This window comes from Lissotriton vulgaris, chromosome 11, assembly GCF_964263255.1.
Source record: "Lissotriton vulgaris chromosome 11, aLisVul1.2, whole genome shotgun sequence".
Taxonomy (NCBI): domain Eukaryota; kingdom Metazoa; phylum Chordata; class Amphibia; order Caudata; family Salamandridae; genus Lissotriton; species Lissotriton vulgaris.
Window position 1 is genome coordinate 1,104,349,357 of NC_141699.1, and position 22,918 is coordinate 1,104,372,274.

A 22,918-nucleotide genomic window follows, 5' to 3' on the forward strand; every position below is an offset into this window, starting at 1 on the left:
CAAGTGGTGTGATAGCATAGCCCATCAAGGAACTGTTGTTTGCCGGCTAGGTTTGCGCTACACATACTTGCACTGCCTCTATAAGGACTGTCGAAACTGAAGGTTCTTGGATTCCCCAACAGCATTCCCTTTCTCAAGGGTTGTTCATCTATCACCTTACTGCTGTTGTGAGCATCCTTGGCTTTTATGGCCACATGTATTCAGTGATTTGGAGTGTGCTGTCCTAGGGTGTGAGAAGGGGAGTTGTTCAACATCTTCGTAAATATAAATGAATGTGCACAATTATTACATGCAGCTGGTGACAGGCAAAAAGATTTTCTGCTTTCATGTAAATATGTGCAGTGTCCTGTAAATGAAAAATCAAAAGATATCTATGATTTATAATGTTATACATAGAGTATTCACTCCATTATTGATAATATTTCTGAACATGGTGTCTTGCATAACCTTTCAACTCAACACAGATTCCTTCCCAAATTAAGTGTTAATCCATTTATTCCACCAAATCTCATGAAATCCTGCAACACTAGGCTGCCAGAGGGGAGCAGTAACCCTCCCCTTATAGCGATTCTGCAGCAGATGTAACTTACCTGCACTCTTCTTTTCACAGGTCATCATTGAAGGCCTGAGGGGTAATGATTACCGGAGTGACGTAGCTGTGGACGATATCTCCATTTCTGACGGCTCCTGTTTTGGTAAGGTTTATGGAACACATAGGTGAACACTGGCACTGTCGTGGGAATCATTGATGAAAACTGCAACTATCGTGTGAATCATTGGTGAACACCAACGCTGTCCTTTGAATCATTGGTGAACACCAGCGCTGTTGTGTGAATCATTGGTGAACACAAGCGCTGTTGTGTGAATCATTGGTGACACCAGCGCTGTCTTGTGAATCATTGGTGAACACCGGCACTGTCGTGTGAATCATTGGTGAACACTGACACTGTCTGTGAATCATTGGTGAACACCGACTGTCATGCGAATCATTGGTGAACACTGGCATTGTCGTCTGAATCATTGGTGAACACTGTCACTGTTGTGTGAATCATCGGTGAACACCAGCGCTGAAGTGTGAATTATTGGTGAACACGGGCACTGTCACGTGAATCATTGGTGAACACTGGCACTGTCATGTGAATCATTGGTGAACACCGACTGTCATGCGAATCGTTGGTGAACACCGACACTGTAGTGTGATTCATTGGTGAACACCAGCGCTGAAGTGTGAATCATTGGTGAACACTTGCACTGTCGTGTGAATCATTGGTGAACACTGACTGTCATGTGAATCATTGGTGAACACCGACACTGTAGTGTGATTCATTGGTGAACACCAGCACTGAAGTGTGAATCATTGGTGAACACTGGCACTGTTGAGGCAAACATGGATGTTGTCCTTTAATTTTTAAAAGATGAATATACTGCAGCTGGCACTTGTGTTCATCCTGAAAATTCTGTTTACAATGTTTCACAATACACAATTACAAACCAATCACTGATGAATTTTCAACTGAGTATAAACTGATCTTGGCAGAATTTGCTAGATCTAGAGATATGTGAATATTACCCTTACTTCCGAATTCCACATGAAGGAACCCTAAAATCCACATCTAACCTCTTACAGTTGGGGGGATCTAATTTAATGAGGTGAAATGTCATCAATCATGAATATGTTTCATGAATTATAATTTCAAAAAGTAAAGGATGTCACAAAATATGATTGCCCTTTGTGAGGTGAGATATAAACCACTGTAATCCCTGATGAATATTTTGGGAGGGTAACTAATGGATATAATATGGTATACAGACAAAATATCGACTCCAAAATATCGACTGGACATAATATCGAGTTTTAAATATAGACTGGACAAAATATCGACTGGACATAATATCGACTACAAAAATATCGTTTTTCAGGTAAGTGAAGTAATATTGACTGTATAAAATATAGATAGCAAAAATATCGAATTTTTAATAATATATAATATTTTATAGTGTATTTTTATGTAATAATATGTGTGAAAAGTGTGTATTAATGTTATAAAATATTATATTAAATGAATTTTGTTTTTATAATATTTGCGTAATGTAATTCTGTAGCGGGTTGTGGGTTTATAGGGGAATAGGGTGGGAAGTAATTTAATAATAATTAATTAATTAATATATGTTTGTTAATATTTTTAATTAATAATTAATTGATAATTAATTAATATTAATTAGTTAATTAATAATATAATTTTGAACATATTTTGTATTAGTAATTAATTGGTAATTAATTAATTGTAATTAGTTAATTACATTAATTAGAGTACATTTTTAATATATATAATTTTGTGTTATTTTTAAGTAATTAATTGGGAAAAAATAATATTAATTATTAAAATAATTACAGCTAATGTGCTAATATATTTACTGTTATTGTTAATTAATAATTAATTGGTAATTAAATAATATTGATAAATTTTGGGTAAAGGAGCATTTTTAGGGTTCAGGGTCAGTTTTCAGTTTTAGGGTAAAGGGGTATTTTTGGGGTTCAGGGTCAGTTTTCAGTTTTTGGGTAAAGGGGCATTTTTAGGGTTCAGGGTCAGTTTTCAGTTCATGGGTAAAGGGGTATTTTTAGGGTTCAGGGTCAGTTTTCAGTTCATGGGTAAAGGGGTATTTTTAGGGTTCAGGGTCAGTTTTCAGTTCATGGGTAAAGGGGTATTTTTAGGGTTCAGGGTCAGTTTTCAGTTCTTGGGTAAAGGGGTATTTTTAGGGTTCAGGGTCAGTTTTCAGTTCATGGGTAAAGGGGTATTTTTAGGGTTCAGGGTCAGTTTTCAGTTCTTGGGTAAAGGGGTATTTTTAGGGTTCAGGGTCAGTTTTCAGTTTTTGGGTAAAGGGGCATTTTTAGGGTTCAGGGTCAGTTTTCAGTTTTTGGGTAAAGGGGTATTTTTAGGGTTCAGGGTCAGTTTTGGGTTTTTGGGTAAAGGGGTATTTTTAGGGTTCAGGGTCAACAAATAAGATTGTAAAAAATTATTTTTATTATTTTCATTTATTATTTAATTATTATAATTTAATTTAAGTATTTTTAAGTATATTTTAGTAATTAAAATTTAATATTAATTTAATTTAACACTGTTTTAATAAAGTCGATATTTTTTACATCTATATTATTGTTAACGATATTTTGTACTCGATATTTTTGTACTTACCTGTTTGTAGATACAAACTCGATATTTTGACTGTCGATATTTTGTCAACGATATTTTGGCAAGTCGATATTTTGACCCTCGATATTATTTCAGTGATCCATATAATATATTCACTATTTATCATAAGGAGTTTTTTCTTAACCACTTTACATTTAAAGTATTCAGAGGCAGATGTACAAAGGCGCATTGTGGTCGCAAAGTGCATGATTCTCAAAACTGGGCTATTTCCATTCGCAAAAATGCCTATCGGTCTGCACAAACCACAAGTTGCTAATTGATAAAAGAATTACTCAATCACAATTTGGGTTGGTGACCCAATATAAATTCATTATTTGGAAGGGGCGCGTTCACTGCATCCCTTCCAAATATTGAATCTGTATTATATGTATTAATGTTTTTCAACTGAAATCAAGTTGCAAATCAATACTTTACGGACTACGAACATGCAGTGGTAAGCCATTAGCAAATGGGAAGAGGCCTGGAACAAGTCCCAGTGATGGGGTCTGTAATGTGACATCTTTTCAATTTGCCATGAACTAAAGGTGTATTCTCATTCTCGATGATCCGAATACCCAGGTACTACCGCTACGACACCTACCTCAACCACCAGTCTCTCAACTTCCACCACCTCAACTCCTGCCACCTCAACGACCACCAGCCGGCCAGTACCACCAAGTTCAGGTAGTACTTGTTTAATAATCACTCATTTATTTGTCTCATGCTTTGCACTTTCATACAACAGTTCATAGGTCTAAGCACTTATTCTTCTTTTCTGTGACCATGAAAGATTAAGGTTATTACATCATCTTATGTGTGGTTGTGCCTGATATTTCTACTGTATCTACAGCCTTCTCTTTTTCTACTGCCATTTTATTCCAGATGTCCATTCAAATTTGCCACATTCTTTCAAATGTATTCATATAAATTGAATTTTGGGATTGAATGCTATTTGGATAATTTTTCCCACTGTGCACAGTTGGTGTTTGCTAAATACTTGTGCCACTGTTTTTCATCTACAGATTCCTGTGTGGTGGAAGGAGACCCTCATTACTACACCTTCGATAATCAGGCTCATCATTTCATGGGAATCTGTACCTACACCTTATCCAAAGTGTGCAACACCAATAGCTCCCTCCCATACTTCAATGTGGAAGCAGCCAATGAGCACAGAGACGGGAACACTCGAGTCTCATATGTCAGATTTGTGAATGTGGATGTTTATGGACACAGGATTACCCTGGAGAAGGACAGGAAAGTTAAGGTTGGTTTGAAACACATGCTGTCTAGACTGAATACAATGACAGAGTTAATTATTCATGTCTTTACTTACCAAAGTGGGCGGAGAGTGACCACAGTATGCAGTGCTCCACTGTGTTGTTTGAAAACAGCCACATTTGCAAAGGGTCTACTTTTTAGGTCTTGCTAGAGATCTCGATGGCGATATTGTGGAGCTTATATGATCAGTACACTGAGAAAGCGAAGTAAGGCAGCCTCTCTACTATTGGTTAATGTATCTTTCACTGATAATGTAGGCTGAACCTATTGCCGTGGCAAAAGACCATTTCATTGGTGCAGCCATGGAATGAGTCTAAATGGGAATTACTGCACTCTTTCCTCTTTGTGGTATGTATTTGTTGTGCACTTGTCCGGAATCTCGAGTCCACAGGCAGTTATTTTGGCGGTGTGTGCTGTTGTAAGAGTAGGGCCAGTGGTGGGCGTGCCTTTGTTCTCATAACCAACAATGTAGGAAGAAGCATAATCTACCGGAAGTGATGTAATATAACTAGCTTGGATTGATGTGTTCGCATTTTACGGGATTGGCGAGTGGTATTCTCATTGCTCACTGCGCGATTGGCTTCTGAAACTCTATTGTGGCTTGTGATTTACTCTTGTAACAGCTTCAATAGTTGATTGATTGTGTATTCCCCAAACATTAACCCATCTGCCTTACTACCGTGGGCGTGCCCCCTGACTCTTTGATGGGTGATTTTGGGCCTGCAGATGTGTGTGCAGTACCTAGAAGGCTGCTATCACCCACTTGAAGAGGATCATTGTTGAGGATGAAACTCTTTGCCTAGTGGCCTTGGTAAGACTACATTCTGACACTGACCCAGAGCTGCAGCATCAGTGCCTCCACCTTTTGCTGAGAGACACTTGGTCTCCAAATATCACAAACTAATCACACACTGCTTCTCAAGCCAAGGTCTGTTTTGGATTTAGTTGTTGTAAGTGTGACTCATGCTGATCAACCCACATTACAGCTATTGGTTGTTGTAACTGTCCTCTGCCCCATCATTCAGCTGAGTTAGTGTGATCTTCTCTTGAAGGCACCGTCTTCTAATTTATACTGTCATAGTTCGAGCTTCAGGCACCCACTTCTCAAAACCAATCACATTGCACAAAACATATTGTACTGGGCTTCAGGAACTGTTAAAACCTTGGATTGGTTGGGAGAACACTTGCAAAGTAATAGGTGAAATGGTTCTCTTGGCTTTGTTTACCATCTGAGGCTGTGCCATGTCTTTCTCCTTTTGTTGATTGGTCTCCCTGAGAATATGTGTCTCCGCTTATATTAGTGTGAGGGCTTCCTGACTTTTTGACTTTGCTTGTCCCTCTGATTGAATGTGATGAACAGCATTTGTGTCTACAACGTATGTAAATGCTTTATGTGAATGCCTCTGCTTACAGTTTCATGTCAAATATGTTGCACATGTTGAACTATCTTTTCTTGCTGTTTTTCTTTAATTTAGCATTGTATATTGTGTGTAGGAATATTGTTTTTATTTTTAGAACTATAATATCTGAATTAATTGTTGCTAGGTCAATGGCAAATCAGAGATTTTACCAACAACAGTGCAGCCAGGACTGCAAGTCGAGTTCAGTGGGCAGTACGCCCTTGTCACTACGGACTTTGGGCTGACGGTGAGGTTCGATGGGGTTCACAGAGTGGAGGTGACTCTTCTCGACTTCTATAAGGAGAAGGTTTGCGGCATGTGTGGCAACTACAACGGCGACCCCGCGGATGACTTCATGAACCCTGATGGAGGTTTGGAAGCAGATTCCACCAGTCTGGGCAACAGCTGGCAGGTGGACAATGACACCAGGTTGGTTTTTATTCAAGAAGCTGTTTTTAAATATTAAAGTGTATCTAGTGTCTGTGCATTAGCACAAACATACTCATGTGTCATTGTACTTTCATAGGTGTGTTACAGGACCCAATGAGCCAAACTGTACTGAAGAGGACCGGAACACCATAGAAAGCAACAGCTTCTGTGGCATCATCACTGACACTTCTGGACCATTCGAGCAGTGCCACAATGTGTTGGACCCATTGCACTACCTCAATAATTGTGTGTATGACTTGTGTGAATTGCAAATGGACCCTAATGCCCTGTGTAGGAGCCTGCAATCTTATGCCGATGCGTGCCAAGCCCAGGGGGTTACGATCCAGCCATGGAGGAACGCCACATTCTGTCGTAAGTAGCAAGGCCAGCTCTCTTGGGTTTTAGACAATTCCTACGCCGCAGAGAAGATTTAAATCCAGTCAGTTTCTTTATGCATGCTTAATTAGTGTTTACAGGTTGGCGAAAACATTATAAGTAACAATGTTGTAGCTGATAACTAGTATTGCTAATGGGATTATGCATCCCACAAAGGATGTTATTCACAGGTATTCTTAAAGTAAAGCTCCTTTTCTTCAACTTCTAACTAAATTCTCATGAGATGAGATGGTGAATACAAATGCCAGTCTTCAATATTTAATTTGGTATTTCTTTTACAGTTCCATGAATTATGATTTTTAAGATGAATAAGCAAATTGTGAACCACATTCTTAAAAGACTATTAAAGTTCAGGATGAGGGCTGTATAATTGTGAATGATGAAAGAAAAGGCTAAGAGATGTAATCATTTGTAAAGGGTCTTCTATTTATTGACTGTTACATAAAGAATTATATTTTATAGTTCGGTCTAATTTCAACTCTGGAGCTACTTTTTAGGAGGAGACCATAAGAACCTAAGGAAATATCAGCTTCATTCAAAGACAGTTTTAAGTCGATACCTAATGTCTTGTATTCTGATATAAAATATTCTCACTCAAAGGTATTTTGAGGTTTTAGAGCCTCCTTTCCACAGTTTATAATGCCCTTGTTTAGGGATTTGTTAATTATTTAGGACTTGAACTTTTGTAAGCACCAATCGTGTAGATAAATATGTATATGACCTTATTCTTTAATACCACGTAATACGTCTCATTATCGTAACATGTAACATTGCTCATGATGAGTGTAAATCACCACGTAATGAATATTTTTCAGTAAACAAGTAATTATATAGTTGTGGTTAATTTACATAACACACTGTCCTCTTTTGATAGCAATCCACTGCGGTGCCAACAGTCACTATGAGCAGTGTGGCTCCGCCTGCCCAGGTACCTGCGTGTCTCCCAACTCTCCATCCACCTGTGCCCGTCCATGCATTGAAGGCTGTGTCTGTGACAGTGGGTATCTCCTCTACAATGACAAGTGTGTCCCCCGCACTCAGTGTGGGTGTTGGGAAGATGGAAAGCACTATCCAGTTGGATCGGAACACTGGACCGACAACACCTGCTCCAAAAAATGCCGCTGTCCATCTCCAGGGGGCAGTTTGGTGTGTAAAGATGCTCAATGCGAGGAAGACCAGTACTGTGGGATTTCTAATGGGAAGCCTGGCTGTATCCCCTACTCTTACGGCATCTGTAGAGTCCACAATGACCCTCATTACAACACCTTTGACAATCAGAACCATCCCTTCATGGGCCTCTGCACCTACACATTGGCCAAACTCTGCACCAACTCCACATCTTTGCCATATTTCAATGTAGAAGCCAAGAACGAGCATCGCGGGAACCCGTCAGTATCCTATGTGCAAAAGGTCATTGTCCACGTGTATGGTCAACAAGTACAGACCATTAGAAGTGAGCGCGATCGAGTACTGGTAAGCAATTAAGTTCTTCTGCTGTGCAGTATTTTGTTCAAAATATTTTGGTAATTAGTTTAACATTTTCAGTTATTGTTTAATATATATATTTATTACTTACACAGTGACGGTCACTAGTGTGTAGTTATGGCTAGGTCCATAGAAATTGTGTTTTTTGTTTCACTAATAACTTTGGCATAGTTTGATGAATCTGCACAAAATCCTCTGACAAAAAAGTTAATCCACTTCAGCTTCTTCCTGGAAAGTTTCCGGGTAATTTGAGACACATGGGCCAAGAATAAGAGAAGTTCCAAAACTTTGATTTTCCAAGATAATTCCCGTAGGAAATTTTATTAAACAATACAGAAAAGATTAGCGCACCCTGGCCCCAACAGGCATGTGTGGGGTGAGGTGGCCGGTGCAGTTCCAAATAGGCCAACTCCTTTATTGGCCAAAAACAACATGGACAACTTGTTGCAGCAGCCATAACAGGACTTAGCGACATGATCTCAATTGAAATGCATTGTAGGTAATGCAAGGTTTATAGAGTCACAAAAAGGAGCACCAATGATTTTCTTACCCTGTGAAAAATGTAGATCCTCAGCTAGGATTTGATGAACAATGTTCGACAGAAAACTGTTTACACCCATGATTTTCACATGCCTCTGAGAGTCAAGATGTACTCATCATGACCATTATTTATGCTTTTAGTTCATTTCCAGGATGCAAGGACATGCCTTTGTAATCCTGTAAGTGCTGCAACAACGTATTATTCATGTTATGGCTAACACTGGGCGTAGTTCACATAGTAGCGCTACGCATAGCTATGTGAAGTGCACTTCCCACTACGCATGCTACGCGTAGCTACGCAAACTGCGTGGTGCAGTAGGGAAAATGCTGTTTGCACTGATTGCACAGTGGCAGAGCTTGTCCGCACTGTGCAATCATTGCAAACAGCATCTTGCATAGTGCAAGCGGTCATTTTCTGCCGCTGGAGTAGATTTGTACTCGAGCGGCAGCTTTCTCAACGCGGACTCATAGTTTCTCATCACGAGCATACACGACCATTCGCAATGAGAAACCTGACCTCCCCGCGTTGAGAATCTCGCCGGGAGGTTTATTTTCTATGATTGGGATCAGCAATTTGATGTTGCCGATTGTGAACGAGGAAAAATTCTCTCCGGGATGTTGATTTTGCTCGCTAACTTGACATTGAGGACCGCGAGCGAGCAAAAAATTCTGGCTATGCTACGCACTTTTGTACTGTGCTACATGCAATTCTCGTAGTGCGCAGTTGTGCAAACTATGCACAGTCTGCGAGCGTAACATAGTGTTCTGCCCAGGGTTAGTTACGGCCAGCCAATCAGGGTTGACTAGTCTCCTTTAAATTGGCCAATCAGAACATATCTGAACATGAATGATCCAGATATACCCAACGCTTTCGAGGCCAACCTGGGCCCCTCTTTATTTGCTAATTTCTCAACCATATCTGTCAAGTTTTACACCAAACCACAAAAAGCAAACTTTCTTTGTAGAGTTCTGCCACATTTAGAGTTATTCAGTTTAGGTGTTTACTCTGTATTGGATAGCAACGTTTCCTTTGGGGATTAACATGAGAGATCAATGTTTTGGGACACCCCTCATTTCTTGAACCCTGCGTGAAACATCAGCATCAAAAATGTTAATGAATGAGATCGGGTTGATGAACTTTGTCTTGATATAGTTTTGTATATCTGCAAAGTTACAAAAAAACAAAAAAATGCCCTCTGTATGGAAACTCCGACCTAACAAGATCTGTGTGTCTGGTGTAGGGGGTGTGGAGTTGGGTGCATGTCTGTGTGGGTGTGCATTTGTGTGGATGTCTGTTTGTGGGATGTTATGGCTCAGCTGTACTTTCTGTTGAAAAGACATCTTTTGATTTTTCTACAACTTTGACACCATGACTACATTTGCACTAAATATTAGAAATCACTTGGCATAGTCTGCTAAATCCAGGCATGCCACATTTTCATGCAGAAAAGAGGTCAAAGGGCGGTGTGAGTTGGAGGTAGATATGTTTTCTCATTTTAATTCCAATGGGAAATCTTGCGCATTCAGGACAAAGTGCTGAACATATTTACACCAAATCTGAAAGTAAAGTTTTTTATGAAGCCAAACAAAAAAAAATAGGAATTTGATTGGACAAGAGTGCCTTTTCTCTCATTGTTCCTTTTGGGCTAATTAAAACTTACCCTCTGCTTTATTAATTTGATATTAGTTATGTATCTGAATTTAAATGTTCTTCTTTTTTAAATATCAATGTGTCTATCATGTTTTCCCTCCTATTGCATTTACTGTGCTAGCACTGTGTGTGTATAACCTATACAAAAACTTCTAAATGTCAGAGGCACTTACTAAGTGGAATTTCTTTGGATTTAGTTGAATTAGATAATGCATCAATCAATCAATCAATTAACAGTATTTGTAAAACGCAATGGGTGTCTGTGCACTGTGTCTCTGTAGAAGAGTCAGGTCTTGAGTCTCTTTCTTAAGTCTTTCTGCGGAGGGTTGTACACATACCTTACGATGTTTCTCATTAGATGTACCCTTTGCTTGTTATTCCCAGGTGAACTCAGTATGGCAAACCTTGCCCGTCACCCTGGCCGAAGGAACAGTGACAGTAGAGAGGAGTGGGCGATACATCGTTCTAGAGACAGATTTCCGTCTGACCGTTATGTACGACACTGATCACACTGTGGAGGTGAAGGTCCCGATCACTTACTTCAACAAGACCTGCGGCATGTGCGGAAACTTCAACAACCTGAGACAGGATGATTATATGATGCCCAATGGACAACAAGCCCAGAACACCAACCAACTCGGAAACAGCTGGCAGGTCCCTGACGATGACCCCAATTGTAGCCCTGACACAACACCGATTCCTCCCACTCCTGGCCCTAATTGCGAACCAGCAAAAGAAGAAAAATACAGGCGCCTCTGTGAAGAGATAAAAAATCCAAACGGGCCCTTTGCATTGTGTAACTCAGTGATCAATCCTGATAACTATGTGGAGAGCTGTGTGTTCGATCTGTGTCATTTGGATGGGGATAACATGACATTGTGTATGGCGCTGCAGGCCTATGCTGATGCTTGTCAGCATGCGGGAGTCCCTATCGCTCCTTGGCGAAACTCCACCTTCTGTGGTAAGTATCTTGCTGGGTGTAACACTTAAGATGCAAACCTCAGTCAACTAATAATGTACTCATTTATTTATTTAGCAATATATTTACTAAAGTATTTGTGAGGTAAACCCAACCAGTGGCTTTCTGTGTAACACCTGAAATACCTGGACAGGCAATTGCGGGGCAGTGGAGGACCCATGCTGATGGGAGACATCTATTACAATGCAGTCTTTACACCACAATACGTTTACAAGGTGGCCGTTACAACGCAAGTCGGTACAACGACTTGTGCTGGATGGTGCTATACACTAAGGAATAATATGATTTACTATTCGAACACCTTCCACACTGTTATGTAGGCTCGAGTTGTAATAGGAAATCATACTATTCCTAAGTCCAGCGCCTCTAGCGTAAGTCGTTGTAATGACTTGCATTGTAATGACTGCGTTGTAAATGTATTGCGGTGTAAAGACCGCATTGTAACATCATACATTCCATGCTGATTGACTTTGGGTACATGAGCTTTTTGAGCAGGAATGTGTTGAATGTATGTTTTTATATTATGGGACAAACCATGATTTCATTGTGTCTTTAACTGCACATTTTTCTGGGGGTCCTCAGAACCAGGCAGAAGGTCATCATGGAGGCGGGGAGTCTTTTGCCTTCTAGCAGGGTGTCCCAGAGTTTAAGAGCTTGGCAGGAGGGTACTTTATTAAATGGTTGTTGCTGCTGGTTTACAGTTTAATAATTAGCAAACACTAAAGGAGGCCCACAATTGAGCATTATGTGGTGCACATCACATGTAATGTATGACATTCAGGCTTAAAACACTTTTTCTTTGATGTTCAAATCTATCTCCAGCTTAATACAGCAAAGCAAAGAATGATGTACCAGAACTAGAGCAGCAGAAAGTCATTCTGAACAAAATCATGCGCTAGTGATATGCAGCAGCATTACTAGTGGTAATACAGCTGCATAACACGTACATTAGAGCAACACAAGGTAGAACAGTGGCAGGAGACTAGAGCATTAACTTCCTATCACAAATACCAAGAATCACAGCATGCATCCAGTGTTCCCTTCTTTGAAGATTTCTGTTGATACCACTGGTTAATCTATGTTATTTCATTGTCTTCTTTCAGATATCCCTTGTGATACTCCCCACAGCCACTATAATGCCTGCATGACTGCCTGCCCTGCTACGTGCCTTGATCCAGTCTTTCAAAACTGCTCCAAGCCTTGCGTTGAGGGTTGCGAGTGTGATGAAGGGTTCGTACTGAGCGGGGCATCCTGTGTTGCTGTTTCCGACTGCGGCTGTTGGTATAACAAACAGTATTACAACGTGAGTACAGTGTCCAGTGCCCACAAACAGTGTGTTCCTACGACAATGGTAAGTATTCTATTAATTTTACGAATGTGCTTCTCTTGCAGAAAGGAGAGAGCTTTGTGGGAGAGAACTGTGAAAACAAATGCACATGCATGGGGAACAACAACACGCAATGCAATGCATCATCCTGCACTCACAATGAAATCTGTAAGATTCAAGATGGCGTCAGGGGTTGCTACCCAGCAAGCACCACCACCTGCCACATCTATGGAGACCCCCACTACACAACATTCGATGGGACACTTCACCACTTCCAGGGGTCCTGTAATTATACTGTCACTGAGACTTGCGGAAACACCTCCACCAGATTCAGTGTTACCACCCGCAATGAACACCGCGGCAGCCCAAGCTGGACCGCTCTGAACTCAGTAGCACTCATTGTGAATGGCAATCACATCGCTCTGAGGAAGAACAGACTGGTTTATGTGAGTATACTTTAATTTTGATTGTAAATAAACATCTATTTAATTGTTGCCTTTGTTACTCTATGGTAATTTCATTATTTTCTACTGCACCATGACCATCATGACCACTGCACTAATACTAAATAGATTTTTTTTAATTAAATTCATCCATCCATCAAACTCATGGTTCCTGCACCTAATTTAGAGGTGAAGGAACTGTTAAGTTTCTATCGGTGAAGCTTCAGTCTGCTTTCGAAATGTAAACCCTTGGCATCTCATCAATGTTCTCTAAGCTCTCCGGTTACAGTGGTGTTCACCCTTAAATATGTGGTTCCAACAATCATCATCAATTAACTTTTTCTTATGACTGCCACCTGAGGCCTGGTGGTACCAGAAAAGAAAATGTTGTAGTGCCCTTGTTACACAAACAGAAAAATCCCTAAGCATCAGGGACATTTGTCTTTTTCCTTATGGGAACTATCCGTTGTAGTGGACTTTGTTGCTACAAGGAAAAATTGAGTCCTTCAACTTACCAGCATGGTAACCAGACTCGCTTTCAACAGTAATGGAAATACATTTGCCTTACCTGCAGGTCCACCTTAAGTATTAAGATCCCTTCTACGCAGTGCACTCACAATACTATAAGTGAGGCCCTTAGTTACAGGCTTAAAAATCTTATTGTATGTCACGCCTGAGAACCACAGCACACAGGTGGCCATGAGGTGAGATATCGGGTATCTGCGGTCCACAGATGCCTCAAACATTGCTGTGAAAACAAACTTCAAAGTGGGACAAATTAGCCTACGAATGTCCTGCTTTTCTTAGTAGCTTCACCCTTTAATCTGATCTTCCAGTGGTCAGAAATGTCCTAACTTCACCAGAAGTTGAATAAGTTCTTCTGGATGCTACAATTACTTCCATAATTTGAGGAACTGGGACGGCCAACTGCAGTCACCTGTGGTATGACTTTGGATGCTAGAACTGGTCAGATATTTCCCTGTTCATGAAGCAAAAATTGAACGTCTTTTTTGAAATAGTAGTTCTGATGTCGGGCCATAAATGTAAGTTTCCGAATCAATTAGAATTTTGTTATATGTTACAAGTTCACAAAGTGGATTCTGCCCCAGATTCTTCAGCCAAGACACCCAAACATGCTGTGTAACACATTGTCAGTTTTGTCAATCTTGCAGTAAAGCACATTCAGGGATGTTCCTGCTAACAAATGCACATCTGGCACAAAACACAGGTGCTGCAATTCTTCACATTATCTGCCTAGTTAAGAAGACACACTTACCTAATGGCAGAAAGAGCATCTTGTGAATCAAAATGGTTTTAGTCCAACAAGTTAGCCCTACAAACCTACATATCAGTACTGCTGTGATGCTTTTCAGATTACACATGTGGGTGGTGTAACCCAGAATCAATCCCTTCGGGGGCAGTTGACAATAATGACACTTGCACATGTTCACTATGGGCATAAGCAAAACGTCAGATAAGTCATTTGGTGTTTGTCTCTTACACACCAGGATTTAGAGATGGAAATGGTGTTAGGAGAGTAGGTTTGACAAATAGCTTAATATGAAGACGTTTCTCTTGTTCCTTGCGCCGCTGCCCCCCCACACCCCCCCCAAACTGGCCAGTTAAATCACTCAAGAGATTCTCACTTGAGTTCCTTAATAGACTCCTTAAAAAATATTGAGTGGTTATTGATAGTCACACATCTTCTGTATCATTAGCTGAGCAGCGCCTCAACCCTCAGTCACTCGCCTTTCATTCTATCTGATGTTTCTGCTTCTTGCCCAGAAGCCACACTTACTTAATGACCCCGGGTAGCAACACCACTCTCCTCAGACGCCTTGTCTATGTCCTAGCCTCCTGTGCTGTCACTTCTAGAGAGACCATAACATTGGGCACTTATAAGTTAGGACAAATACCCCAAAGCTCCACTTCTTGACTCTGGAAAAAACTCCATGCCTGAAATGTAAGTCATTATCTCCCTCCGACACCAAGACACACTGCCTGCTCTTATCACCAAGACACACTGCCTGCTCTTATCACCAAGACACACTGCCTGCTCTTAGCACCAAGACACACTGCCTGCTCTTAGCACCAAGACACACTGCCTGCTCTTATCACCAAGACAGACTGTTTGATCTTATTCTGCACTGACCCATCAATGTTAAGCTGCAAACCACCCTCCTTCCAAGCTGGTTTAATGTTTTATTTTTTGATTTTCCCATTAGATCAATCACATATTGGTCAATGTACCGGCTTATATTTCGGGAGTCAACATATCACTTGCTGGCTCCTACGTCGTGGTGACCACAGACTTTGGACTCGAGCTTCAGTTTAATGGCGACCACGAGCTCTTTGTCATAGTGAAGGAATACCACAAAGACAAGTTGTGTGGATTGTGTGGGACGTACAATGACAGACAGAAGGATGACTTCATGAAACCAGATGGTGCTGTGGTTCAAGATGTCAACGACTTTGGAAACAGCTGGAGGGTGCCTGATGATGAATGGAAGTAAGTACCTTCTCAGATGACACTAAGCATTAGCAAAAGAGAAGGCACATAGAATACAATATGACCAACGACTATGGTCATCCCAAGTTTCTTCACACTGACACAGATTTGTGATGTTCCAGAGCTTTGCACTTTAGAAAAGTGTGCACAATTTCTGAGATTAGATTTGCTGTCATATTTTTTAAGTTGCAAGATCATTTTCACCACTTTGTGAGATGATGTTCACTGCAATAAAACACAGCCAAGATGAAAATATATGCAAAATCTTTACTATCATTTCCACACACATTTTGAAAGTTTAAATCTTTGCAAACATTTTCATAGAGTTTGCAAAATGTACTCGAAACAACTATATCCGCTCCTATTTACCTATGATACTTTTGTAACGTGGATTTACTTTAGTAATAACAGGAAGTTAGATTAGTTGCGTTATGTTTTTGTTTAAATAATGAAGGTGATCCTTTGCTGCTGGTGCATCTGGTATTACTTTGAATGAGCAAATGAAGCACAATGATGTGCAACTTGTAATACATTGCATTCATGAAGGTCTTTTCCTGAAGAAGAGACCTGTGTGATATCAAATGCTCATGCACTTTAGGACTGTCGTACTGATTCAATGTTCCGATACGTGGATAGGTGTTCCACGTACATGATAACTTTGTTAAGTGAGAGATACACTTGTCCATTTCTACATCATTGCTCATTGGCCAATATTTATAATTTTTCCTGGAAAGCCCTCGCGCATTGCCACAATTACTGATGCATCCTTGTTTGTCCATTAGTTGCAGTTCTACGATAATTCCACCCATATTGTGCTCACCATCCTTGGAACAAGTGTACAGAGAGCAGTGCAAGATCTTAACTACAGGAACTGGGCCCTTCGCTCCCTGCCATGTGCTTATACCACCCCAGTCATACTTTGAGAGCTGTGTCTATGACGTGTGCGCCAATAGTGGGAGCTCTTCGCAACTCTGCCAAGCCCTGGGCTCCTACGCGTCAGCCTGTGAAGTGGCCGGAGTACACCTGGGAGACTGGTGGAAGGGGACCGTCTGTGGTAAGTTATTTTGAGTTTAATCATTTTATGCATATTTAATATATTATTTTTACGCTATTTGTTTTATTTCAAATATAGAAGAATATATGGTGTTTAGGATATATTAGGAGTCATTTCACTTCACTGTGGCGTCCGCTCCCAGAAAGCAAATGACCCAAACATTAAACTCTGTAACGTGCCCAAGGAAAGGCAGACAAGAATTTGATTTGCAGGCTGACCATGTGAGCATGCTTGTGCACTGTAGTGATCTCCCAAGCAAGCCTAGGCGCTGTGGAGACCGTGCAACCAAACCTGGATACTGCCTCGACCCCGTAAGCATTCCTAGGCATGGTACACACCCTACAAGACTCCATGGAAGTGTTGATCCCTGAACACCACAGAGACATCATAAGCATTCCAAGGCACAGCACTGACACCGCAAGTATGCCTAGGCATTGCAATCAAAACAGAACCTGAGAGTATCCTGAAGGAAGTTCTTGATATCAAAATTTCTATAAAAATACGACTTATTTTTCTAAATTGGTCTTGAATTTATTTGTGAGTGTGTATCTCATTTATTGCTTCTGTGAGAACAACAAATGCTTAGCAGTACCCTCTGATAAGCGTAAACTGTTCGCCCACACTACCACAAAAGAGAGCATTTAGTGTTCTCATTTTTGCCTCTGTAAACCAGAAAGGGTTGCTGGGACTCTTTACACAGTGTACCTCATATTGGGATAGACCAGCTATTCTCAACCATTCCATGTGTTTATTTGGAGAAAAACAAGCCTCACGATCATCTTATAAAGTGTGAAAAATAACTTGGGAATTTCCTTGCACACTCATGTGAAATCCTAAAGCTATTCTGCTTTCTTCTAAGTACCCCAAATTCCTTCTTTACATTTGGGTCAATTTTACTGCATCAACATATATTGATAAGGTGGAGAACTTCTCACATATCAACAGAATACATTAATTATATTAAATAGCTATACAAGGCACTGGGTACTGATAAAGGCATTCTGTTTAACATGGAACAAACGCTTTATCACTGAAGTCTCAATAGGATGTACGTCATTACGACGCACACTTTTACAACGTGTTCCATTACAACGCAGTTGTAACAACGCAAGTCGTTACAACGACTTGCGTTGGGGGGGGGGCGCAAATTTAAAAAATTTAATTTACTATTCCAACACCAGTCCCCGTGGATAGTAGGGAAGGTGTTGGGATAGTAAATTAAAGGATTTACTATCCTTGAGCGCCCCCCAGCGCAATTCGTTGTAACAACTTTGGTTGTTATGACGCGTCGTAATGGAACGGCGTTGTAATGGTTGCGTCGTAAACGTCGCATACCGTCTCAATACTGTGTTGATTTAATGAAATAGAAAAGGGGAAGAAATGTGAAAGGATTATATAAAAAAAATAAGAAAGACAAAATGATGACATTCAAGGTGTGCTCCTTTTAAAGGCCTTAGCAGGTACAAAATATTTAGTAGGTTAATGAAAAAATAATTATAGGAATTGTAAAATTGTATTTAATTGTACATTGTAATTGAAGAGTTTTTGTATTTATGAAAGTTCTCAACAAACTGATAAAGGAGCCTTCAGTTAGAGATATGATGGCCCTTTCATCCAATGATGAGGATTCCTGGGAACCAATCCTGAAAGAGAGACATATGTTTCTTTACGAGATACAAAGAGTGATATATAGAGCACAGTGTGATTTGTGGAGTAAACATATTAATGCACTGGACCTGACATGTTTTTTTTTATTACAGATGTGGATATTTCTACCACAACTACCACAATCACAACCAACTCCATTGCTACAATTACCAGCACAATGAGTGGCAGTACAACAATAACCACAGAATCGGGTAAATATAGGGCATCATGTCCATCCCATCATAAGTGCAATTCCAGTTCTCTTCAACATCTCTCGTGGCTGAAACTATAGTGTGCTTGCTTCCGCAATTGAACTTTTCGTGGGAAGCATTGATGCTGTCAAATACATGAATTTATACATCATGAAAACATTTTTGTAGAAAATACAAACAAGATAACAGAAATAGGATCACAGTAGATTTACTTGTATTATATGATTTATGTATAACATTGGAGTACATTCAGTAACATATAATCTTAAGTATTCTTTTTTCTTTTTACAGGTGTGTTCTAACATTTGATTGTGCATGTAATTTAAATGATGATGTACTTGCTCACTTGTAATAATATACTACAAGTGAACAGTGGTATCACACTTCCAGCTGTGAACATATTTCCTCAGAATCTGTTAACATTCACCCAAGCTCAGTTTGTAGATCACTAGAAACGAGAAAAACAAACATCTAAGTCTTCAATTGCATTGCGATTGTGTTGCCTTCAAGTGTTTTGCCCATTTTCCCCATTCAAATTCTGCCTCCTCGGAGAGCAGTGCCACAGCCCTCTGTTTATGGATATATGATGGTCTTTTGATAGAATAAACCTAGTCAGAGGAAACCGGGCTCTACAGCGGTACCTGGTTACTGGTAGGATCAGTGATCATTACCACGATGTAGATGAAAGGGGGTCCTGAGTTCCTGTTTAGAGGCGGATCTTCTGCAGCGATCCAATGTGCTGTTCTCTGAAGGTGTTCTTCTTCTTGCATCTAATTAGAGGGAGGGTTGGTTGGTCCCGGTGATTATGGAGATTTGTTTTGTTATTTTTTACAACTATTGTTTACAGTCTGGTGCTCTCCTGTTTGTTCGTGTGTTGAGAGCCACCGATATGTTGAGCTTGTCAGACAGATTGGCTTTTTGTGTGGTTTAGTTGATGATGTAACTGTCCAGGCTACTGCGGGCAGTTACGGGGATTCATCTGAGTTGCATTGGAGAAGGGGATATATGATCAAATTTCTCCATCCACTCAATGAGCCTATGCTGGCGTCTATCATGGCTTTAAAGAGAAACCATATTTGGGCTGTTTGTTCTTGGTGAATAGCATTTATTTATTAATGGCAGTATGTTGTAGCTAAACCATGTTTAAACATGTACTTTCCCAATGTGGCTGAGAAAGATTTGGTTAAGCTGTGCTGGCGGCAGTATGATCAATGGGAGAACGATGGGACATGTCTGGCTGCACAGTTACACCAGAGATACTCCCTCCTATATATGATGCATGTTGACTCATCCCCTTGACACATTGGGTCACTTTGCCTCTTGTTATATTTCCCTGTACACCTCAGAACATAAGGCAGTGGACAATGAAATCAACACTTTTCTCACCCTTACACCTTCCCAATCTGTCAGATGAGAGGCAGGCACTCCTCGAGTGAGAGATCACTGAAGAGGTGCCTGATGTTTCTCTGCCTAGCCAGCGTGCAGATCACCAGGGGAGGGTGAGTTTCCTGGTGAGTTCTATAAAATAGGTAGGGTCCTATTAGTATCCATGATACACTGGGTATATTGATAAGATGAGATTTATGGATCACTGAGGGTATCTATAAAAGAAGGCAGCCATCACTGTATTGCCTGAGTGTTGGCTCTTTCATTGGACTCTGAAAAAAACATTAGATGCATTGTTGTGTCCTACCTAAGAAGAGGTTAGGTAAGGACTGCCTGGGTAAGGTCCATCTTTTTTATGAGTCACCCACTGCAGACATCAATTGTGGAGGCTTTACGTTTAGAAAGAGATAGGGAGCCGTGCTCAGCATAGACGCCCCTGACCCCCTTCTTGCTTTACTTGGAGCCTTTGTCTGTCACTTTATTTGTCAAATAGATATTCAGCTTCACCAGTGATGAGCTTCACAACATTACATTTCTATTTCCTACATCAGAATTAAATGAAACTATGCTTCACTTGCAGGCCGACCTCCAACTGATGCCCCCATTATATCCACACTGCCGCCCACCACTCCAACGAGGACAACGCCTTCAATTTCCACCACCACACCTTCAAGCTCAGGTAAACATCTGACGTCACCTTAGTTCATCCTTTACATGAATGTTTAAATATGATTATGTATCTTTGCTGCACTATCTTGTCCATGGATTCTGTTGAGATCAGCTTTTAAAAAAGGCAATTCTTTCCAAGGGAAAGAGGATGTTTGAGGCATATGAGCAGTAGATCATATGCTTTAGCATAGATCGCCATCTGGTGTTGGGCATGGATGTTTGCAATTTGTTTTTGTTCAAAGAAGTCTTGAGTCATGAGGCAGGTGGTTCCTCCTTTTGGTGATAGTGAGCATGGGCATCAACTACCTTCTTAGATTGTTTTGCCATAAAGGGTGATGATGGAGTTAGTTAAGTAGTAAAGGTAGGTGTACATCTAAATTGTCTCTAAGTAAGATATCACTGCAAACGGAACCCGGGGAGGCGGGTGGGTGCATATAACTCTACTGCTCCAAATGCGAAGAACAGATGCACACTGGGTAAGTACCATTTCCCGTTCGAGGCATATGAGCTATATATAAAGCAGTTATTTCTGAAGCAGTGGCTAACCTGTAGCTGCTGCAGTGGTTTGAAATAGTGTTCGTAAACCTGCCTGGCCCACACTAGCTTGCTGTTTTGCTAACACATCCACACAATAATGTTTGTCAATCTGTGTGATGTAGACCTTTTTCCAGCTTTGCAGATTTCAGTTACGGGTATGTTTGCTAAGAATGCCATAGAAACCCCTAGTTTGTGTGTAGAATGCGCTCTAGGGGGAATTGTTTGTGTGTCTTTAGCTTTGATGTAGCATAATTGAATGCACGCAACTATCCACCTTGCAATGCCTGATTTTGATATGGGATTGCATTTATGTGGTGGAGCAAAAGCAACAAAGAGTTGTTTGATTTACCTAAAAGGTTGTGTTCTTTCTATGTAGTAAAGTAATGCTCTTTTAACCTCTAATGTGTGAAGGGCATGTCCTGCCACTGAATCTTTTTGAGGGAAGAACACAGGCAACCCAACAGATTGGTTGTTATGAAAGGCAGAGATTACTTTAGGTGGGAGTGTGGGATTAGTTCTAGGAACCACTTTTCTTTGATGTATTTGCAAAAAAGGTTCTTCTATGGTTAGTGCCTAAAGCTCACGACTCTTCTTAGAGAAGTGATGGTTATTAGGAAGGCTACCTTCCAGGTAAGAAATTGTATTTCACATTTGTCTCTACCACACTATATGCCAGGAACAGATGCATACTGGGTAAGTAGCATTTTCTTTATCTGTCTTTCAATTGATCATTTGTGGTCAGCTTAGATGCTGCTCTCAGGATTGTGGCCCGTCATGGTCAGGAATTATGATTTTTAAATTAGCGACCTTTGTATTAGGCAATTGTTTTAATCCGACCTCATCCCTACTAGTTAATGTATCTGTTGTAGATATCAGTGTTGTCTGCTTTTCTTTAAAGCTATATCACAATTCTATAAACTTGAATGTGAGGAATCAGTCTGCACAGGGTAAAAATTATCTTCCGGTGCATCTGCAATGTCGCTGACATAGATATTTAAAAGGATGGCTTTGCCCTGGTGTGGACCAGAGTTCATCTTTTCTCCCTAGAGTGCAGTTGAATCATCTCCACACTATGTCTCTCATCCCTTAGCTCCTCCTACTTCAATTCCTTCTCATCTTGACCTAGGATTCTTCGCGGCTTCACTCATCTAAGAATCTTCTATTCTGATCCAAAGCAGAGTCTGTGTAGGAATGTAGCCATACTACACCCATCACTCTGGAATAACCTCTCTCCCTGCAGACCAGTGATGTCATTAAAAAAAATGAAGGCTATAATTCTCTATTTAGTTATGTTCTATTAACTATATATACTACCTATGACTATCAGTAGGGTATGTTTCTTTCTGCCAACTATTACTATATTGACTGAAATTTTATAATCGTAAAAGAAATGCTGCTTTTGGTACAAGTGGAAGTGGGCGGTTATTACGCATTGTGATGGGGTGAACAAAAAAGAGGGGCAGACCCTTCTGACTGGTGGTTTATGCAGAGCTTTCCTCTTTATTTTTCTGAAGGCACCCCACCATCACATTGTCCCTTGTCCTGTTCCTTTGACAAGGACTTCTGTAAGTGGACACAGTCTAAGACAGATACACTTGACTGGAAAAGGAACAGAGGGTCGACTCCAACCCAATCGACTGGCCCTTCGTTTGACCACACCACAGGAGGTAGGTGCACAATAGAAGTTTGATCTGTATGTCAACTGTTTATGATTATGAAACTTGGAATTCATGAAAGTTCACCTGCTTAAATGAGTACTTTCATGAACCTTTGAATGAGTGGGAG

At 40.5% G+C, this 22,918-nt stretch overlaps 1 protein-coding gene across 1 annotated transcript in view; it reads left to right on the top strand.

Moving 5' to 3' along the window:
* The window catches only part of LOC147684240 (uncharacterized), a 270,590-nt gene that overhangs the window by 166,980 nt on the left and 80,692 nt on the right, over positions 1-22,918 (top strand). The window contains exons 56-69 of the mRNA XM_086944641.1: positions 611-695; positions 3,771-3,875; positions 4,214-4,455; positions 6,015-6,298; positions 6,396-6,670; positions 7,569-8,167; positions 10,755-11,331; positions 12,453-12,652; positions 12,742-13,122; positions 15,345-15,628; positions 16,411-16,682; positions 18,443-18,541; positions 20,508-20,606; positions 22,648-22,800. Coding sequence (XP_086800767.1) covers positions 611-695; positions 3,771-3,875; positions 4,214-4,455; positions 6,015-6,298; positions 6,396-6,670; positions 7,569-8,167; positions 10,755-11,331; positions 12,453-12,652; positions 12,742-13,122; positions 15,345-15,628; positions 16,411-16,682; positions 18,443-18,541; positions 20,508-20,606; positions 22,648-22,800 — 3,655 coding nt within the window. The remainder of the gene's footprint in view (positions 1-610; positions 696-3,770; positions 3,876-4,213; positions 4,456-6,014; positions 6,299-6,395; positions 6,671-7,568; positions 8,168-10,754; positions 11,332-12,452; positions 12,653-12,741; positions 13,123-15,344; positions 15,629-16,410; positions 16,683-18,442; positions 18,542-20,507; positions 20,607-22,647; positions 22,801-22,918) is intronic.